The sequence below is a fragment of the Pipra filicauda genome, unplaced genomic scaffold, assembly GCF_003945595.2.
Source record: "Pipra filicauda isolate LSUMZ 115617 unplaced genomic scaffold, ASM394559v2 scaffold12_size5214236_pilon, whole genome shotgun sequence".
Taxonomy (NCBI): Eukaryota; Metazoa; Chordata; class Aves; order Passeriformes; family Pipridae; genus Pipra; species Pipra filicauda.
In genome coordinates this window covers 645,579-666,561 of record NW_024103763.1, presented here as the reverse complement: position 1 = coordinate 666,561, position 20,983 = coordinate 645,579, and the positions used below count along the sequence as shown (strand labels likewise).

The window sequence follows — 20,983 nt, the reverse complement described above, 5'->3', positions numbered from 1 at the left end:
ATTATTTATTTTGAGTGTTGTTTCTGGACTTTCCTTAGAATCCAGAAGAAAATTTTTATAAAATATTGATATTTTTATTTTAAAACTTCTAACTTGTGTTTATTAGCCATTGTATTTTATTAAAATATCTGTGTTCATATATATCTGCAGACATACATACATACATGAGGTGCATAGATATGTATGCATATACACATGTGCACACATATATGTAACATCTGTAGAGCTAATTTCTGTACAATTATCATAGAATGGCTTGAGTTGGAAGGGACCTTAAAGATTATCCAGTTTCAACCCCTCTGCCTTAGGCAGGGACACCTTTCACTAAACCAGGTTGTTCAGAGCTCCATCCAACAATTAGTCATTGCTGTTAGTCATTGTTATAATATTCTTATAAAAAAAAGATACCTCAGAGCAGATAATGTCTGGTCTTATTAAAGACTCAGTCACAAATTTTATGTGCTTGTCTTGTGTATTAATTGTATTAAATATTAGTAATACCAAAAATTAGCCACAGAAATATTGATGCTGAGAATTTCCAAGTGAAGCAGACTTTGCAAAGACAAGTGTATGCTGAAGGTACACAAGGCAAGTGATTCCCACACATCAGAAAAAAGAGTGGTTCTTAGCTAAGACTTGTGTTCTCACTGCCAGGTCTGATTGCACTGCTCAGATGAGTTTAAGCACTGGGTGCAAGGCAGAGCTCGAACCCAAAACTAAAAGCAGGAGAACATCCTGCCTTCCCTTGCTTACAGTAGCTATTTTGGCTTGTTCACATCAGATACCGTGCAGTTAGCTCTTCACGTTGTGCCAGCTGTTGACCACCCAGGGAAGCAGCTAGATTTGGGGGGTTAGTTTTCTGTCAGATTAGAAAAGAGGTGAGTAGTTTTGGCTGATTAGTGAGTTGAATTTGGTTTACCACATGCTCGTATGAGTTGTAAACACGAGACCAGGAATAGGGGAGAGGGTTGTGTATGTATCATTAAGATGAGAAAGTGTTTGTTAAGCACAGATGTCACGTAGTCTTTTAGTTTAAAAAGCAACATATCTCCAAGGAAGAAAAACAGGGTTATTTCATGTCTTTGCTTACACTGTGAGCTTTAGGTAGAGGTGATCCACCACCATTAGTGGTCCAACAGCTGCAGTCTTCCATTCCTCCAGAGCTCTGTCTGGCACTTACTGTTCATCTCCTGTCTGTGCTATCTGCCTTGAGGCGTCATCTTATGAATCCTCAAAAGCAGAGTAGTGCCAGCCTGGGACATTCCAGTTTTGGATAGTTCATTCAGATTCTTTGTTATGATCAGAAGTATTTTGCTTAATAAATTTCCTTCCGTTTCCTTTTTGCCATGTTCATGCCTCCTGAATCTTGTTAAAAGACAGCTTCTTTTTCTCCAGGGTGTCTTAATGAAAATGTTTAGTAATAGTATTGTGGGGATCCACCCTGGAGGTATTCTGTCAACCCCTTCATTCAGTCCAGTGTCCCTCATCAACAGGTGTTGTCATCTGTTCTTCACCCACTTCCTCACTCACTTTTCTGTTCTTCTGCTGGCATTGGAGTCCAGAGTTGGTTTTTGTAATTAGATCCACTGTAATGTTCTCATTAATTGCTAAACAGAAGTTAATACAGCAAAAACTCTTTTCATTTCAGTTACTTAATGGAAAAAAAAAAAATCTCATCATGTAGAAGAATATCCAGTCTTGTGCTGGGCTGGTTTTTTTTTCATTGACCCCTGCATGTATATGTAAGAACCTCTTCTTTTCTCATACAGTCCATGTTAACATAAGTTCTAGGGAAAGTGTCATCACATCCATATCCTGCTACATCTGTTTCAGTTTCCTTTTACCTTTTTAATGGACTGCATGAGTCAAAATCATAAAACCCACTATTGACTGAACGGATAGACAGTTTGGATGGTTAGGAAGGAAACCACATACACACAACCTCTCTCCCTTTAGTTTATATCCAGTGCTGCTGTCAGGAAAGAATGTGACCAAACATCTCATGTTTTTAATGGAATTGAGTGTAAGTTTTCAAAAACTGTTTGTATGCTAAAGCATAAAGGCTGCAATTTAGATATACTTTTATTTCACCTCTTTTGGTTTATCTGAAGTAGTTATTTCAGGTGTGCAGTTTATTTCAGCCTATTTGACACAGACCAGCGCTGTGTTTTAACTAGGTTTTGTGATGCACAAGCAGAACAGACTTCAGTGTACATCAGCATTGCCATGAGGTGAGGGGTACACACATTATGAGTATTTAGTGTAACATGAATCCACACTTTGTGAGCTCTTATCATTCAGCAGTGTCTGCCTTCAGAATCTGATGGTGAATAGAAGTTGTGTGTGATGGCAACCGCCCTGGTTCTACAAAGGAATATGTGAGGTGTGTAAAACACGACACACTACTAGTTTCTTGCCTTGAAATCATTGTAGCATGGATAGAATTTGGATATATAAACATCCACAAAGTTGAACTGTGCCCTTTTTTTGAAAATAAAAATTGCTGCACATAAGAGACATGATGGAAGATGTGTACAGTCTATACAGTCTTCCAGCATTAGATTGAGACCAGTGGCACTTCCCCGAAAAATAAATTACCCGAAATTTGCAGCACATTCATATTCAATTTCATCACAGCAGATGCTCATTAGTATGTTGTTATTAATTGGTATTCACTTTAGGTTTTGTTTAAAATGAAGATAATAATTAGGTTTTAATTACTGCATCTTTCTAAGGGGGGGAGGGGAGGAAATGCCTCTCAAAGCACTGAAGTATTTCCTGTATGCTTTGCTCTGTTACATCTAAGCCTTGAAAGAGTCCCTGAGATGCATTTGCTGCCAAGAGACTTCTGTTTCCTTTTATTTCTTTCCTGTTTTTTAAAGTATTAAGAACTAGTTCTAAAGGATTTGGTTGATGGACATACTGAATCATATCACAGTTGTAAGAGCCACTGTTCTTTCTAATCAAAGTTATCAAAAAGGCTTTTCACTAAAGTAACTCTCTCAAGCAGCTGATTAATGAAGTGGTGCCACTGTTTTGTATTATAATTAAGTGAAGTAATACAAATAACTTCTGTAGCCTGTGGAAATTATCTCTTTTACAAAGCACTCTATTAGAGTTAGCAAACTAAAAGGGGAATTTTTGGGTGGGTTTTATTTAATTTCTTATTGCCTTCATCATCCTTAAAACCAGAGGTGACACAACAGAAAACAAAAAATACACCGCAGAGAGGGCTTGAAGAAATGAGAGAGAGTCGGGTGCAGAAGAAAGCAAAAGGGCAGAAAAAATGAGAATGGAGAAAAGATTTAAAGGCTTATCAGAGTGGTGGAACTGTAGAGAAATATAAAAAATTTGGGAGATGCCAGAGTAAAGACTTCAACATACTGTAGAGGAACATGAGTAATCTAAAGAGTGTTGAAAAAGCATTGACTACCACATATTTGGTTAATATAGGAATTCACAGTGAAGTGAAGTTTTATGCCGATAGATAATGATAGGACAAGGGGGAATGATTTTAAACTAAAAGAGGGTATATCTAGATTAGGGGTTCAGAGGAAGTTTTTTACTGAGAAGGTGATGAGGCACCTGGAGCGGGTTGTCCAGAGATGCTGTGGATGCCCCATCCCTGAAAGTAATCAAGGACAGGTTGGATGAGGCTTTGAGCAACCTGGTCTAGTGGAAGGTGTCACTGTCTGTGGCAGAGGGGTTGAAATGAGATGATCTTTAAGCTAAGGGCGTTTAGTTTTCTGGCCTGTTTAAATGTACACTTTCAAGATATGGAGGTTTTAAATGCTGCTTAAAAAGTGTTTGGTAGAATAGCACTGCATTTAGGTAAGTAAAACATCAGAATTAAAATCATTAGTTTAGTCTTCTTTTACCTTGCTGTTGTGAATTTCCATCAACTTTTCCTTCTGTTTATTTTTCCCTCTTTTCTTGACCAATTCCTTACATTACCTGGTAGGGTAAGAACCTGATTTCCTTTCTTACCTGATTTGTCTAGGTTGCCATGCTGCCCTTAGCTACTGAAAGGATTTTAAAGGCTGATGTGTTAACCACTCAGGGGCCCTGTTTACAGGATGGAGGACAGTGAGGAATCTCAACTGAAGTTCATTGGGATGTAATCTAAAACAACCAGCACTGAGGAGAAGCCTTCTAATTTCAACATCTAAATGCAGTTACCACCAACCTTTCTTATATAACAGAAGAGCTGATGAGAGATTGTGCGTTGTAAGTTCTTAAATCTTTCCAGGTCCCCTTACTTTCAGAGAGTTGAGCTTTGCCATTTCTAAAAAAGAGGAGGGAAGGTGGACACTGGCCATTTTTTTCCCTCTCTGTGCCAATTCTCACATCATGCCAGAAGAGTTACAGAAGGGTCTGCTTCCTCTGGAAGAATCCCTTACTCACTGACTACAGTTATGGACTGAGAGAGCTAGGACCATTCCTCCCTTGAAATTTTGCTTTGATGTGGCAGAGATGTGCTGAGCCAGAGAGAAGTAGAGTGAGGCCACAGGAGGACCTTGCTCCAGAGCTGAGTTTTTCAGTATTTGTGAGGCAAGAGAAGAGATGGTGCTACCCTTCAGTCCAGTGTCTTGTTCAAACATCAGCAGCTGCAGGGGCAAGACAAATGCCAAGCTAGTCCTTGTACTCAAGCAGGATGGATTTAGCCATGTGTGGAGGCACGGCTGTCCTTCAGGAACTCCTGTGAAGTCTCTCTTCCTATTGTATGCCCTGGTGGCCCTTTCCTAGTAGCTAGGCAAGATAATTTTCTTTTCATGACTGTTAGTTTTGTACCATAGTTTTGTGCTTAGTCATGGGAGAATTTGCTTTTCTGATGTTCATAATTCACCAGTTCTGTTAAGAAGATACCATTGGTTTCTTGTTACTGAATCTATATAATATTAAATTCTTCCTTAGAAGACAGTTGGAAATCTGCCTCAGTTGGAGTTGGCCTCATGATGCTATAGGAGGCAGTTCTACTACCATATTAAACCTAGATTTAAATTAATATTTTGTTGACTAAGCACAATGGGGTTTTTTAATTCTGTTATTTTTATATTAGAAACTTAATTTTTCTGTCAAAGGAGCGAATAACTATGTGAATGCATACTGTATATCTTTTGCTCTTTCACCTGTTTATTGCAGTTTTAAATGCAATTCAGCAAAATGTTTGGTTGCATAAAAAGAGCAAAATATTATTTCTGTGAGTGGAAGCTCTCAGAGAAACAGACTTAACTGCAGACATTCGTTCTTAATGAAATAAAGAAATTAAACATCATGGAGTAAATAAGGACTTCAAAGTAGAGTTTTATTTTCATGTGTTCACCATTAAATCTTTCACGGGAAGAAAGAATACATAAACGAAGATACAAATTTAGTTCTTCATTAGTTTAGTAATGTTAGGGGGTGTCAGGTTTTCTTTACACAAAAAAACGACCATTAAAGCTAAAATATTATTTGTGTTTGAGGTTTTAGAGGTTGGGCTTTTTTTCCCATTTTTAAACCTACAGGTTACCAGAAATTGAGGAAATATAAGAAGTGGTGATATAAGCAGTTCCTAAAGTCCTTTTAAATTTAAGGTGCCTCATCCTTGTATTCATAAGTGTGCCGTGATATTTATACTTAATTGCATGAAAATCTTAAAAACATTTTGGCTTCTGCCAATTATTAATTATAAGATGCAGGAAGGTAAAGGGAAGGAGATACTAGCACATTATCAGTAAAAAAAGTGTGTGTGTATATATATATATCTATGTGTGCATGTATACATTTTTACATACTGATTTTTGTACTTTCTTTATCCATTTAAGCAGTGACTTTCAATTAGCCTGCCTACTAATATCAGGTCACTAAACTCCATAGCTGATGCTTTATTCTTTCGTGTGAGTTGTCATTCGTTTGCTTCAGTTGGCTGGCAAAGGTTGTTGTATATCCATTACCAGCAACACAGCACTTTGCATTTCTGAATTGACAAGCAGCTATATTGACCTAGCGCTTATTATGGGTCAACAGCTGCGTTAACCGACGGAAGGACTGAGGGGCAATTAAAATGAATTGGCAAAAATATATCTTCCTAATTTACTCCAATTTGTTATTTATGCTAACATTGTATGGCTTCTATGGTGACACTAAACAGAATGGACCCAATAATGGCAATTAACATAAAAATATAATGGCTAATCAAATTGACAGCAACTGTTTCTCATCATCTCGACACACAATACATTATCAAAACAAACTATTATGAAGGAGGTAATTTCAGTGTTCTATTCAACCTGCTTCATGTGTGCAGTCAGGGAGATGTGTACCAGCAATTACAGCTGAATCTAAAAAACTAAACAAATAACTTAATCGCTGTCGTCCTCCTTTTTTCTTCTTCAGGAAGCAGTAATCAGGATTTACTAAAAATAACTGGTGTATAATAGTATAATGATGATGCATATCGTAGAATAGCTAATAAGGAATAAAATATGCTTCTGTGTGTCTTTTTTTAAAATAGGTTCACATGAAGTGGAAAAAAACTATACTGTTAAAATATATAAAAAATAACTAAGCAGTAGTAACAGTTGTCAAATGTCTCAACATGAGTTGCTTAATAGTCATAGATACTTTATTACATGTCAATAGAAGTGTAAAATTAGCTGAATGTAGTAACAAAACTTGGCTTGATTGGGTATAATACCGAAAAGCTAAGTTAAAGCAGAATTCCAATAAGTAGAAATAGTTTACTGGTTGCTTTTCCACTGCATTTTCAGGATCATTCCTTGTGGTATACCGAGTCATACTTTTACATTGGTCTAACCATGTTCTTTGTTGATATTGTAGTTCATCAAGAAAACCTCTGAGAGTTTGTATGTATCTACCTCTGTACTGAATGTATTAAAATGGACAGTACTGCCAAATTTCATGCTGTTACAATTATCTCATTTTTAATAAGGTTTTTTGTAGCAAACAACTCTTCAAGCCATTTTTGGCCGATATTTAAACTCCAGTATCTTAAGCAACAGGGACTGGAATGTGGTTTTTATTGAACAAGAGTGCAAGAAAAAGAACTTGAAAGGGTTTAATTGAAGTGTGGTCAAGATGTATCTCATGCCTATTCGAGCAATTTCTAGTGCACAGAATGGTGACAGTGATACGAACTCACACAGGAGTGTACTTTTGAACTGGAGGAATAGCACAGTGACCTGACATAACTGACACTGAGAGTATTTCATTGAATATCATATTCCATTTTTACACATCTGCAGATTTTCAAACTAAATATGTGATTACTGACATGCAGTAGCCTTCACAGATGTGTAGAGCAAGGTGATGACGTAGGTGTAAAAGTATATACGTACCTGTTCTTATTTGAATGACATGTTCCCAATTTATGTAACCACAGCTTGGTGGGAGGGTGGGAAGGGTATACAGCCAAACACCTGTATTCACTAAAAGATATACATTCTTTTTTTTTTTTTTCTTCATTACATTGTACAATATGCTAAGTCACTGAAGTTATTCCATTGTCCCATCGTTCTTATGACTTTTATTTTCTTGCTAAGGCATCATTGTGATACATGCAGCTATAAGAATGGATAAATGCAATTTTAAGTTTCTGTTAGAATTCATAAGTTTAGTTGACTTTATATAAATGCTTGGTGTAAATTGTGTGGAAAAGTGTAGAGATGTAGTAACGACGCTTTGTAGCATAATAATAATTCCAAAAGTTGACATGAATGGAACATATAAACTGTGGGAGAGGAAAAAAAAAGGCATAAATAATCTTTTGATAGTGGATTTAGAAATGGGTGCAGGAGACACCCTTTTGAGTTGGGTTTTTAATTGCTGTCTTCTTACATTACAGTATTCTGATAAGGCCCTGTACACTCAGCTCTGCTTCTACCGATACATTTTTGATGTGGACTATGCAATTGATAAGGTGATTACTGAAGAAGAGAAAGGTACGTTTAAATTTTACATTAGTTAACTATAGTTTAATAGCAACTTGCATGCTAGACGCTCAACCCACTCTGCTCTTCAAATCTGAACTACAAGGCTGTAATCTAAAACCAAAAATAGAAGAAATTATGAATTTAGGAATCCCCTGTAAGAAGAATGTGTTTGGTTGGAGTTAACCAATTTAAGAATATATTATGTCCCCCCTTTCTTCTTTGGAAGTGACTGCACTTCAAAAAAAGTGCCTTTCTTGCATGTTACACCATTAGAGAAAACTCTGCTTGAAGTTTGAAAGACATGTTAACTTCAGTAAATAGATTAATTAAAATGTATGTGTAAAAAATTAAAATTTACGTTCAACTATTAATATTGAAGAGGTACTTTTTATCAGAGAGAAAATGATGGCACAAGAAAAGCAGTAGACAGTGCTAATTGTCTGCAAAGTGCTCTTAAATGTACAAGTTAAGCTGATCTTAGGAAGATTTTCTTTTTCTTTTCCCATTTACCATAACATTTTTGAACTATAGTATTTCTAAACTGTAATTGCTCAGTGGATTTTGTGCACCTGTGTGGTTTTCAAGCTGACAGAAGAATATTTCTGAAGGTGGGCTAATGCTTGGAATTCTGAATAAAGACGTGTTTGGGTCCCACCATTGAGGCGTGTTGTCCACAGGAAGCACTGACACTGCATCCTCTGTAGTTCTGGAGGTGGCTGTGAGGAAAAGGTGCTGCTGTGGGAGAGCTGCTCTGCTCTGACAGTCATCCCCACCCCTGCCCTGCATCACCAGTTAGGCTGCTGGGTGGTGGAAAGACATTAAACAAAACTTCGGTCTTTCTGAATGTTATTTTGATAAGCCTTATGTGAAAATCAAAATAGTGTAACCTCCTAGCTAAAAACTGCTCACAGAAGCAAAGAGGCTGCTTTTGTCCTGTTCAATTTAGATTTCTTCTTATAGAGTTTCTCATTCCTTTCCTAATACCTCTAAGTCAGTGAACTCAGTCTGAAGCTTGCACTTCAGAATGGCTTTGTATACCCAAAGAAGGTCATCTCAGTGGCCATCTCAGTCTAATACAACTTTGTAGATGTACTGAAGGAATGTTGCATAGTGGCTGATACTTCTACCTAAAACCAAAGTAGTCTTTTGTGTGTAGATCTCTTGCCTAATATGGGGTCATAAGAGTAAAAGAGGCTTCATGGGTGATCACATCCAGTCCCCTCTTACAGCAGACCACTGCATTTTTAAGGACTAGAGAAAACTGCAGGTTTCTGGCACTGTATTTTGAAACCTGCGTTGGATTCTTCCCCTTCTGCTGCTATTTCCAAATGTGTTTCAGACTCTTGATCTGCGATGACTGAAAATTCATTGTAATTTTTGTGTTCTAACTTCTTTGTGACTGATTTATGTCCATCCACTAGATGTTTATTTATTTCCCTTTCCTGATGTCCTCTACTGTGCTTTTGGAAACAGTGGTAATATTTCTATTTTGTTTTAAACTAAGGCAGAGATGTTCTTGGCTTTCTTTAGGAAGAATTGGTCTCTGCTGTATGATTCTTCCTCTTTGCACCTTTGTGTGCAGTCTTCTCTAGGAATTAATGTTTTAAGTATGAGAAACTAGAAATTACATGGTATTTTAGATGGTATCTATCCAGTGTCTTGTACACTGGGACTGTACATTCACTGGAATTACATCTGCTTTCTTGAGCCACCTATGTGGCTGTTCGCAGCTGTTCATGTGATTAACTTGCAGTGTAATAATTATAGAAATCTTGATGTTTGAGAGGGTTTTTTTTCCTCCTGTCATTTTGGAATCATGAGTTCATTCATATCTCAGGTTCCTGGCATTTGTTTTACTTAATTTTCCTGGTTCCATTAATTTTGGGCTGCTTAATCTCATTGTAGTATTACACTTCAAGGTTAATGAATTCTCTGTGAAAAATAGTACGGTGGCTTCTGCATTCACATATTTTACCACCTTCTGCTTTAATGGGAAAATGTTTCTTGGACCCTCACTGCTAAGTTCAATAAAATTAGTTTCCAGAGTAATTCTCAAGGAATTGTAAGAACTCTGCTAGGACTTTCTTCTTTTGGACAGTTAACCTTTCAGCATGGTATATTTTTCTCTTTTTCGTAGCTGTTTGAAAATTATTGTATTACCTTCTTCAGCTAGCCAGTGATTTCAGTCTTGGTGCTGCAGCAGGTGTTAAGGCCAGATAAATTATATCTCTTAGTTTTCCTTTGGAAATTGATCATCTTCAAAGAGATTAGCTGGGTGGGTATGGTAAAGCTGTGTATAACTCTGTCCCAGTTTTCAGATATCATTTGGGAGGAAGACATCTTTCTAAATACATGCAGAATTTGATAATAATTGCCTGTGGCTATAAGGGGGCATTTTTTGTTTTATAGATACCAGTGTTCTGTTTTCTAGTAATGTATGTTACTGATTTGATAAACTTAATGTTAAACTGTGTAGGATTGAATTAATTTTCATGTACCATTTTTGTTGTAGGTCTGAAATGGAAATCTAGTGAACTCCCATTTATAACATGAAGCTAGGGTTTATTTGGAAGTCAAAGTATTTTGTTTTCATGCCATCATTCACAAGCCATTTTTTCTTTGATCTGTGATCAGCATCCTTGCCTTTGTCAAAAATGGTGGCAAAATTTTAATGTATTTTTTGCATCTTAGGTATTTCCAGTCTCCTTTTTACTTTCTATGTGACTAAACTACTGATTTACTTAGTTATGATTTTGGTTTGGAGATGTTTTTTGCTTTGTTTTGGGTCACTGTTTCTCAAAGCCCAAATTGCATGGACTTTTGATGTTTCTACTCTTAGTGCCATTTTTCCTGAATTTTTGAAGACCAGTTCTTCTTCTTTTTTGTAGGTTCTGTTTATTCCTAATAGCAGCTTTAGTTGTTATTTGTCTTGGAGTGTTCTTCTATAAAAACAAAAATGTTTTGATTGCTTGGGAATGAAGATGTAAATGTGTTTTCCACCATAATTTGAAAGAATTCACGTCTTCTCTCATTCTGAACCCTGAGATTTTACTCCTACTACACTTGCATTTTCTGTACTTGCCTCTTAAAAATACATAACCTTAATTACAGTACAGGTTTTGTTTGTTCAGCTATTTATGTTGAAGGTCCATACTATTGATTGAAATGGAATCTAAAATAATAATTGTGAAATCAGTGGGAGTTCAAAAAGGTATCCAAGCTGCTTCCTTTCCCTGCTAGAGGATCAATACTACAGCCTACTTTTTAAAGATGGGCTAAATTTAAATATCCTCTGGTGATACAGGTTCTACAACTTGTCAAGTTTTTCAACCAATTTCTTATGGTACTTCGCTGTGCTTACTATAGAGAGCTGCTCTTGATATGAAGGTGAATTTTTCTTGAGGTGAATTTTGCTTTCCAAAGCTTATTCTGTACACAATGGATGGTAGATTATTCTCTTCAGAGACTTTTACGTATTTTAAACCTGTATGCTATATTCTAAGTCTCTTTCAACTACTAATCTGAATTTTTGGAGGGAACAGCCACAAGAGTTTTCCACTTCTCTGCATGTTTGGGGTTTCTTCTGCTTTTTCTTTTACAGACCTTCAATAGGTCGGGTCTACTAGAGAGGAGTACAACAGGGGGATTAATTAACGTGTTTTGCAACATTTCTTCTGTTTATTTATACTGGTGTGGTGTTTATGGTGCTTACAACTTCATCGTTCATTCATATTTCATTTGGGATGCCAAAACCCCAAATTTAAGATACCAGTAGTACCAGAAGGGCTATTTGTTCTGAATTATTTTTTTAATCAGAGAAGGGAAAAATTGCTGTATTGTGACTAGCAACATACTCAACATGTTTTCAACACTTTCTGACACTTAGTTTTACCAAGCTGGGTTGTGGGTTTAGTCAGACATTGCTACTTAGGTGAACAGGCAGAGCAGTAAGAAGCAGGAGGAGTAGCAAAGTAGGAGCATACTCTGTTCATATGTATGAAAAAGGATAGGTGAACTATCAGTGATTTTGAACACGTGATGCATAAATAATACAGGAGTATGCTCACTCTGCATACCTTAACTTCAGCAATGGAAACCTGTGTGGTTTTATGGCTGTGTCATCAGGAGACCAAAATAATACCATTATTCCATTCAAATATTGGTTTTGTTTAAATATTCAAAGGTATTACTGTTTTCATTTTGCTTCTACAATGAAATGAAAACCTTTAAAAGCAAAGAGAAGTGGAGCCCCCATGAAGTCAGTACAATTACTCTGCCTCTCACAGATGTCTCTGGTTCAGTTTCCCCACCTGGCATCAAATAGAAGATAAAGATGCTGCAGTCTCCTTGCTCACAATGACTGCAGCATTATTCCAAAAGCATCAGTATCACTGAGGTTGTTTATGGTGCTGCGATCTTTTTGGAGAAGTAGGATCCTGGTCATAGGATTTTTTCTGTTCTGTACTGTAGAATGAGGCTGAAAGTTACCACCTTTCCACTGTCCCATTTCTCAGAGAGGGAAGGTCACAAATATTTGCAAGACATTTAAGTATTTCAGGGGCAGACACTGCAAAGATTCTTTCCCAGAATATTTTCAACTATTGAGCCCATGGTTGTTCGATTCTGAAAAGTCATGGCATATCCTGTTAATGGGTAAGCAGAAAAAAGTGAGGATGGGAGGAAGATAACTTTGGGAAAAGCAGTGAAATATTCCTGTGTATTAGGAAGACCTACATCTTTGAAGTATATGCCACTTTGTGGAAACAGAATGTAATTGTTTTGATCACATACTTAGAGGCTGCAGTTTTGTAAAGCCAAATGCATATTCAGATGATGTTTTCACACTTTTATTACAGCTTTGTGCGTGTGCCTCGCTCCACCTTTTCATGCAGACATCAAAAATCCCTAGTTTACTTTATGGATGAATAAACTGAAAAATTATGTTGGGAAAAAAGAAACTCTTCTAGGCTGTTGACATAAAAAAATTCAGCTCTGACTATTTGTGTGAATCCTATCATTTCAGTGTTGAGTGTTTTTCCCCAGTATGTTCATAACTTCATGTGTCAAGTAGCAGGTTGAAGTGACATTTTTTTTATTTTTTTTAATGGAAGACTTTTTTGTGAGTCGAACAAATTGCCACATTTTTATCAATATATACAGACAGAAGACTACAGCAAAGTACTTGTTGCAATAAATAAGAAAGGGGACATAGTTATCTACATGTGCCTTTCACAGGGGAAGATAAGGAGAAATCATGCAAATGACCTAGGTGCATATGCCTGTGTGGATTTATTTTTAAGATGGTAACAGCTGAAACCTGGCATGCCTCTTTTCAGAGAGTACAGTTTGATGAACAAAGCATTTCTTATTGCGTCATGTCTCCAGGCACTATTGCTAAGACTTCAGTTCACTATAGTGATCTTTACAGCCAAGCAAACAAATGCTCCTCTGCACATTTGCTGTCAAGTACTTTGTCTTCCAATCATGTTGTTTTGAAGAGACTGTAAAATAATAATTTTCAAGAATTTAATCTTTGAGTCTTTCTTCAAAAGCACTTTTTCATTTTTCCTTAATGTGTTGTTTTGAAGAGGAAGACTTCTGAACATTTTTTTTAAATGAGTAAACATGTCTTGAGTATTTTTACACCTCCCTAACTTTTTTTGAAAGCAAAAACTACTGAAAATTATTTGCGATAGGGTTTTTGACCGTTTTGAAGTAGTGATATGGACAGTTAGCTGTTCTTTAAATCTTAAGTTATCCTCCCGTAATGATCATGCCTTTTTTTATTGCCACTTGGACATTTTTAAGATCTTCAGTGTAACTTTTCCCCCCTTCTATTTCTGTTTGTGTGGTCTTTTTATTGAATGTACAAAATCTAAGTAAACCCCAATACACTGTACATTTCTATAACCTTTTCTCTGAGCACAAAACTTCATGGCCTGGGGCACCTCTCTTGGAATCATAGAATCATAGAATCAGCTGGGTTGGAAGAGACCTCTGAGATCATCAAGTCCAACCCTTGATCCAACACCGCCGTGGTTACCAGACCATGGCACTAAGTGCCACATCCAGTCTCCTCTTAAAAACCTCCAGGGACGGAGGTTCCACCACCTCCCTGGGCAGCCCATTCCAATGCCTGATTACCCTCTCTGTAAAGAATTTCTTCCTAATGTCCAACCTAAACCTCCCCTGGCAGAGCTTAAGACCATGCCCTCTTGTCTTACTGATAGCTGCCAGGGAAAAGAGACCAATGCCCACCTGGCTACAACCTCCTTTCAGGGAGTTGTAGAGAGTGAGGAGGGCTCCTGTGAACCTCCTCGTCTCCAGAATTTCTCTGAATTGAAATTATGATTTTTTTTTTCTTACTTCCTCTGCTTGTGAATGAAATAAATAGAAATAATGAGTTATAATGTGTCTACAGTGTGGGAAATCAGTGGCATGAGAGGAGTGCATTTACTGTGGCTCTTACTGCTAATAAAATGGTTTTGATTAATTAAGACTTTTCCCTTGCACATTGTATTAATGTTGCAAATGGGATGAAGTAGTGGCTTAGCTAATTTCTCGCTCCTCATAAATTGGAATGGTTATTTGACCTCTTTAAATAATTATCCTGCTGCTTCTCACAGGGGAGTTTTTTGTATGTGGAAAAAAGTGAACAGAAATATCTTCTCCTTTGCACTTCAGGATTTTTTTCCTGCTTAAGTATATAGATCCCTACCAGCTTGTTATATATAACCTGTGCAATGACATAGTCTATCTGATGTCATCTGCCTCCTTTATCAGTACTCTTATGAGTCTCTCTAAACAGAAAATATTTCTAAAGCAGTTTTTTCTTCACTGTTTCTTTTTTATGTGAACGCTGACATTTTTTCTTAGAGAGACCTTTGTCTTTCTGGTTTCATCTCTTTAGTAAAGTTTGGGGTTGTTTTTCTGATGGGAGTCAGTTCTATTGTTGTTCACTGCAAGTCAGAAGTGACAATGCTTTAATGACTACTGCTTCTCACAGCAGTAGGCTCTTTTCTCTAGTGGAAAATGCAAGTCTAGCATGTTTTTCCTTGTAAAAAAGCAAGTTTGATGTATATGACTGTACTAAAAAAAAAATCAAAATTTAGATACCAAAATTCTGACATCAGTGCTGTTTTTTAATAGAAAGATCTATTTTAGTAGAAATTGGAATTACAAATGTAAACAGTTTAACTCAGTATAATGCATTCAGTATATGTGTGCCTAGACATCAGAAGGATAATGTAAAGCTAAAGCTTAAAGAGATTTTTAAAAAGATACAATTATCTGTATGATTTTTAAGTCTCATAAGAAATGTATTTTAGAACTTGCCAGTGATGGCTGATAATCACTTTGATATTTTGAAGAAAATGGTAGCTTTAAACAGATGATACAGAATTTATTTTTAAAAATGTATTGTGCTTATACAGTTGATGGCTTTTATTTCCATAATGTTTTTTACTACATAATTATACATCTTAATTACGTAATTACCGTCATAATTATTATGTAATTACATGTAGTTCCACTAATTACAAAATCAGGAAGTGTAATTATCTACTAAAAACTTTCTGAAATCTTATTTGTTCAGTAGAGATTATTTAAAAGACCAGTGACCTACTGAAGATGGTGTGCAGTGTTGTACATAATACCAGCACTCTTTTTTCCCCTTCCTCACGGCCAGTACATTTTGACAGGGTTGTAGAAGGACTTCCATGGCTAATTGTGATTTGCCTTGACATGCGGTTGGAAACCTCAACTGTATTGCCTACAAATTTAGAGCCTCCTAATTTTTGCTGTTGGTACATTATGTCTTTAAATTTAAAGATTCTGTAGCTGAACATACAAAAACTTGCATAGTTTGAGTGAACATTGTAACTTTATTTGCGTTTTGGTTGAGGGTATCTGGTTCAGGTGTCTGGTGTCTAAACATAAAGATGTTTAGAAAAGTTTGTTTATGGCTGTGTATAGCTGAGAGAAACCTTGACTCCACAAAAGATAGAGGGAATGCAGCTGATTTCTCGTGGTCCAAAGATTTCATTTGTTGTGTGAAACTGCTTTATAAAAAATTGTTTTCCTGTATCGATACATGCTCCTGTCTGTATGTTGTTTTATTACTTACTGTTGCACATACTTGGTTATAAATTTGTCTAACTGTGCAGTTCGAAACCAAAAATAGCTTACTGCATGTTACGGAAGAGAAAATCAATATTCAAGACATTCTGTGGTTCTTTTGTCCTGGTACTTTAATAAAACTGGGAAGTTAGAAACTTTATTTTCTATATATTAAATAAATCATATGCTACTTCCAGTAGATTGAATGAAGCAAGTGTTAGATTTAGTGATTTTTTTTTCATTCTGTACCATTATGATGTATCAATGTGACATCAGAAATACATAGCTTTCTCTCACACTCATCATGACAGCAAGCATTTATTTTATGATGTCACAGTATTAAAACAAACCACCAAGGAGAAAAACACTTTCAGTAACAGAAAACAGAATTCATTTGAAAGGGTCAATGTAAAAAAAGTGATCACAATCTGTGATACTAATAGAAAGGAAAGAAATTGTCATCTCTGTGTCAGAAGGGAAATGGCGAAAAAGAAACATTAAAAAAAAAGGGGGTGCTGGAGTATTGAAATTTCTGTGGAACACCTCAAGACTTAATACTGTGTTGCACATGTATCAGTGCATAATTTTTCTGTGCTTATTACATAAGGCAGCTTTTTTATTGTATATTTGCCAACAGCTATTCTTAGCTCCCAGACTTGGGTCCGCAGTTGATGTGAAGCTGTCATCTTCTTGATGTTAAATGTTATTACCTCAACTCACATCTCCTAAGCATATGAGTCCTAAGGAGGATTTGTCTCCAAACCAGCTTGAATTATACTGGCCATTAAAAGAAACACACGGAGTCATTATTTGTAAAATCAGGATCCTTATTTAATCTCCAAGATTTAAATTAATGCTGCAAATAAAATTATTTTAATTATTATACTTAATGAAGTATAATAACTGCATGGGAGACATTTCTTTTGAAATATCTTTCTGTATCCTCAACAAACAAAGGATTTGTATCAAAAACGTTGTGAAAATATAGTTATGCTCTTTTCTCTAAGAAATGAATGGAGATAAACTCTTTTTTATTAAGGACTAGCAAGCCATGTAGAGAATAGCATAATGGAATATTTTTGTTTTATTCCATAGGGGACACAAAAATGCTCCATGATACATGTATAAAATTGCAGCACAAGACAAAGAAGTGTCTAAATGCAGCTTAAATTTGGTTTATTTAAATAAAGAAAAAAAGCCCTCCATAAAGGAGTATTATATTTTTGCCATCTCTGTGTCAGAAGAATATGGTGGTTATAAACTGATACTGCTTGATCTATTTCTGGGGGGGAGGGAGGAATTGAGCACTTGCAGCCATGGGTGGTTACTGCCATGAAAATAAGGAGTGCACGAGAAAGTGTTTGGAGTACCTATTCAGAAAAGTGTGTGTGAGCACAACTGGTACCTCTTCGTCTCAAGGGCGGTGCCTCCACTTGTAGTTCTCAAGTCCCTCTCTCAGCAAAGCCACCCTTCTTCTGTGACCTTTTTAGTTGTTTTGGGGTTGATCTCTTCCTAACAGTCCAACTGCCAAATTTCATGTTTCAGTCTAATGTAATTGGCTTTTGAGAACAAATTAAGTCACCTTTGACAGGCCAAAACATGGCTCAGCCTTGAAAAAAAAAAATTACAGCAGGATTTTCTTCTGTCCTGGCTTGTCCCTCTTCTGTGATGGGACTTGGGTGAGAGGGGCAGCTGGTTGGGTCAGGGAGCTCTTTGTTTTGATCTAGCAGAAGTACGTTTGAAAGAAGTTGATTTGATCCTGTCAGGATTACAGCAGTTAGATGCATATCAAAATGTTTTCTTATCTTATATTATTTAACTCGGAATATAATAATGTAATTATCTTGACATGAAAACATTACGTACTGTGGTATTTCCACTTATCTTTAAATAGACATTTTTCACTTTGTGAGAGATGCATGCAGTAAGACAAAACAAAAAAAATGAATAAAAAGGAGTGAGTGACAGCCTAAGCTAGTTTATTTATATTAAAAAAAACAAATAATATTTGACATTAATAGAATTTTACAGACTTGGAATTAAAACATTTAGGTAGTTATGGTATTGTTTTATATTTCTACTGTAAGGATATATGTTCCATAAACTTTACAGTGTTTTTTCTTCGAGGCTATGTTACACAGCCGTGGGGGAGGGCAAAGGAGCATTTAAGGCACTTTTTTCTCCTTCTTCTTTTTTTTTTTTTGATAGAGCCGAGCCTGTAGTTTAAAATATACTTAATGAAAAATAGTGGTGAGTGACCAAAACCAATATAGTTAACATACTTACTAAGAGTATTGACTACCATGCTTTTGAAGAGTAATGGTAAACTGTTGTAGTCTGGAACATGATGTGGAAAATTTTTATTATTTCATACTTTAAATTTTATATTGGACAGCAATGAATGGATTTGAAATTGGTTATCGTGAATGCAATGTCATGATAACTTGTGACTTAATTCAGTTGTTTCAAATATTACCTTATTTAAGAGGTCAAAAATGTAGCTTCTTGGTTGGAAACAAGTGCCACATGTACTCATTTTTTGAACACTCTCAGGGATGAGGACTCCTCCAGGTCCTTGGGCAGCCTGAACAGTATTTCTGTTTTTTCCATTTCTGTTCTCCAAAGATTTATCAGTTGTTTCCCAGTCTAAGCCCTGTTTCAGATACCACAGTGATGCAAGCAGCCATAAAGGTGACCTGGGCACAGCACAGGAATATTTTCTCAGTGTTTATGGAAAAAAGGAAACTGTGATAAAATTCAGAAATTACAATTAAGTGTCCATGCCTTTTTGAATTTCTGAATACAATCTCAAGACTTTGCTTCATTTTGGTTTTGTTGTATTGTTGTGGCAAATCGTGAACATGAGAAGTATTCAGTCAGGAGCTCCTATTTAGACAAAACATGCATTTTATTTCAGTATTTAGTCTGTTAACATATAAGCATACCTGTCTTTTCTAGCAAATACCAAGAGGATCCTTTTTGTTCTCTTGTGGCCTTTAACACTGGCGATTTTTGATACATACATGTGTTCACTGTCCTGCTAGTGACTACTGATGCTGCACTGACCCACAGGGCAAATATGTCTTGTTTTAACCTGAGCCTCCAGGACCCACTTTGGCCTCTGGTATCTGGGGGTTTCGAGGCAGCTGTGATGTGTCTGGGTGCTGCTCTCACTGCTTCTCTGTTTCCAGGTATCTCTGCTGCCCTAGTAAAAACTACTCTCTCACTCATGCTGGGTTTGCTCAGCTCTTCCAGCATAGAATCATAGGATGTTTTGGATTGGAAGGGACCTTACAGATGATCAAGTTCCAACTCCCCTGTCATGGACAGGAACCTTTCACTAGACCAGGTTGCTCAGAGCCCCATCCAACCTGACCTTGAACACCTCCAGGGATGGGGCATCCACAGCTTCTCTGGGCAACCTGTGCCAGTGCTTCACCACCCTCACGGTAAAGAATTTCTTCCTAATATCTGATCTAAATCTACTCTCTTTCACTTTGAATCCATTTCCCCTTGTCCTGTCACTTCATGCTCTTTTAAAAGTCTTGCCCCATCTTTCCTGTAAGTTCCCTTCAGGTACTGAAAGGCTGCAATTAGGTCACCCTGAAGCCTTCTCTTTTCCAGGCTGAACAATCCCAATTCTCTCCACCTTTCCTCATGGGAGTGGTGCTCCATCCCTTAATCATCCTGATGGCCCTCCTCTGGACTCACTCCAACAGGTCAGTGTCCTTCCGGTCAGGACAGGTGGAATCTCCTCCCTTGACCTGCTGGCCATGCTGCTTTGGATGCAGCCCAGGATACATTTGGCTTTCTGGGCTGTGAGTGCATGTGGCCAGCTCATGGCCAGCTCGTGGCCAGCCTCTCACCCACCAGCACCCCCCAGTCCTTCTCAGCAGGGCTGCTCCTGATCTGTTCATCCCCCAGCCTGTGTTGGTACTGGGAGTTACCCTGACCCAGGTGCAGCACGTTGAATTTGGTCTTGTTAAACCTCATGACATTCCCATGGGCCCACTTCTTGAGCTTGTCTGGGTCCCTCTGGATGGCATCCTGTCCTTCAGGTATGTCAACAGTACCACTCAGCCTGGTGTAATGAAGATATATTTCAGAAAGTGAGGATATTCTTAAGTGAAAAGGAAGAAGCAGTTCAAGTTATGGCAGCCACTGTAAAATGCTTGTCTTAAACTCTAGTATAATACCTAATAGATTAGGTGTGAGAGAGCGTGTGTGATGGTAGCAGCTCATGACCTACAGTCCCAGGGCATCAGTGCATTCTGGTTTTCCTTCTTGCGGTTTTGTTAATGGCCTTTTAAAGGGGCAATGTGATCATCAGGATAGATTCTTGAGAAGTGATGCTGGGCTTTCAGAAGCCCTCATCTTCACACTTTTTTCTTAGTAGTCTTCCTGTTCAGAGATCCTTTGGAAATAGCTTTCAGTTTCCTGCCACTGTCAGCATCCAGTGTCACCTGCTGCATGTTTTAGACCCATGTCCTTCCAGTCATTGAGGTGCTGGTGTTTTACTGTCATGAAAGCCCTAGGCTGCTGTTGGGTTAACATCTTTCACAAAAAAATAGATGTGAAAGGAAAGTAACCTTTAGGCTACACAAAAGTTTTATGAGGATAAGTGAAAGCAAGGTAACCACAGATTACCACAGGATAAGATAAACAGGTAATTACCACGGTAAAGCCTTACATTGCACATTCATATGTTAGGATGCTTTTCGATTACTTGTCTGTGTGCCTCTGCCCTGCCTGTAGGAACAATATTAGTGGTTCAGCATTACACTTCAAAAATTATGTTGCACTTTGAGAGGATTTGAGTTGTTGACAATTTTTTGTAATATAGCAATTATAAAATAAGCTTTTCTTTTTTGTGAGGAAAGGGAGGGTTGTGGGTCTTATTTATTTGTTTGGTCTTTGCTTTTTGAGAGACA

The 20,983-nt window shown here is 37.1% G+C and overlaps 1 protein-coding gene across 3 annotated transcripts in view; it reads left to right on the top strand.

Annotated features, from left to right (window-relative positions):
- The window catches only part of POLA1 (DNA polymerase alpha 1, catalytic subunit), a 196,416-nt gene that overhangs the window by 143,314 nt on the left and 32,119 nt on the right, over positions 1-20,983 (top strand). For 2 of the 3 annotated variants that reach the window (XM_027727896.2, XM_027727895.2), the window contains exon 36: positions 7,847-7,943. The exons of the other annotated variant lie outside the window; for it this stretch is intronic. In XM_027727896.2, the coding sequence (XP_027583697.2) occupies positions 7,847-7,943 (97 nt within the window). The remainder of the gene's footprint in view (positions 1-7,846; positions 7,944-20,983) is intronic. 3 annotated transcript variants of the gene reach the window in all.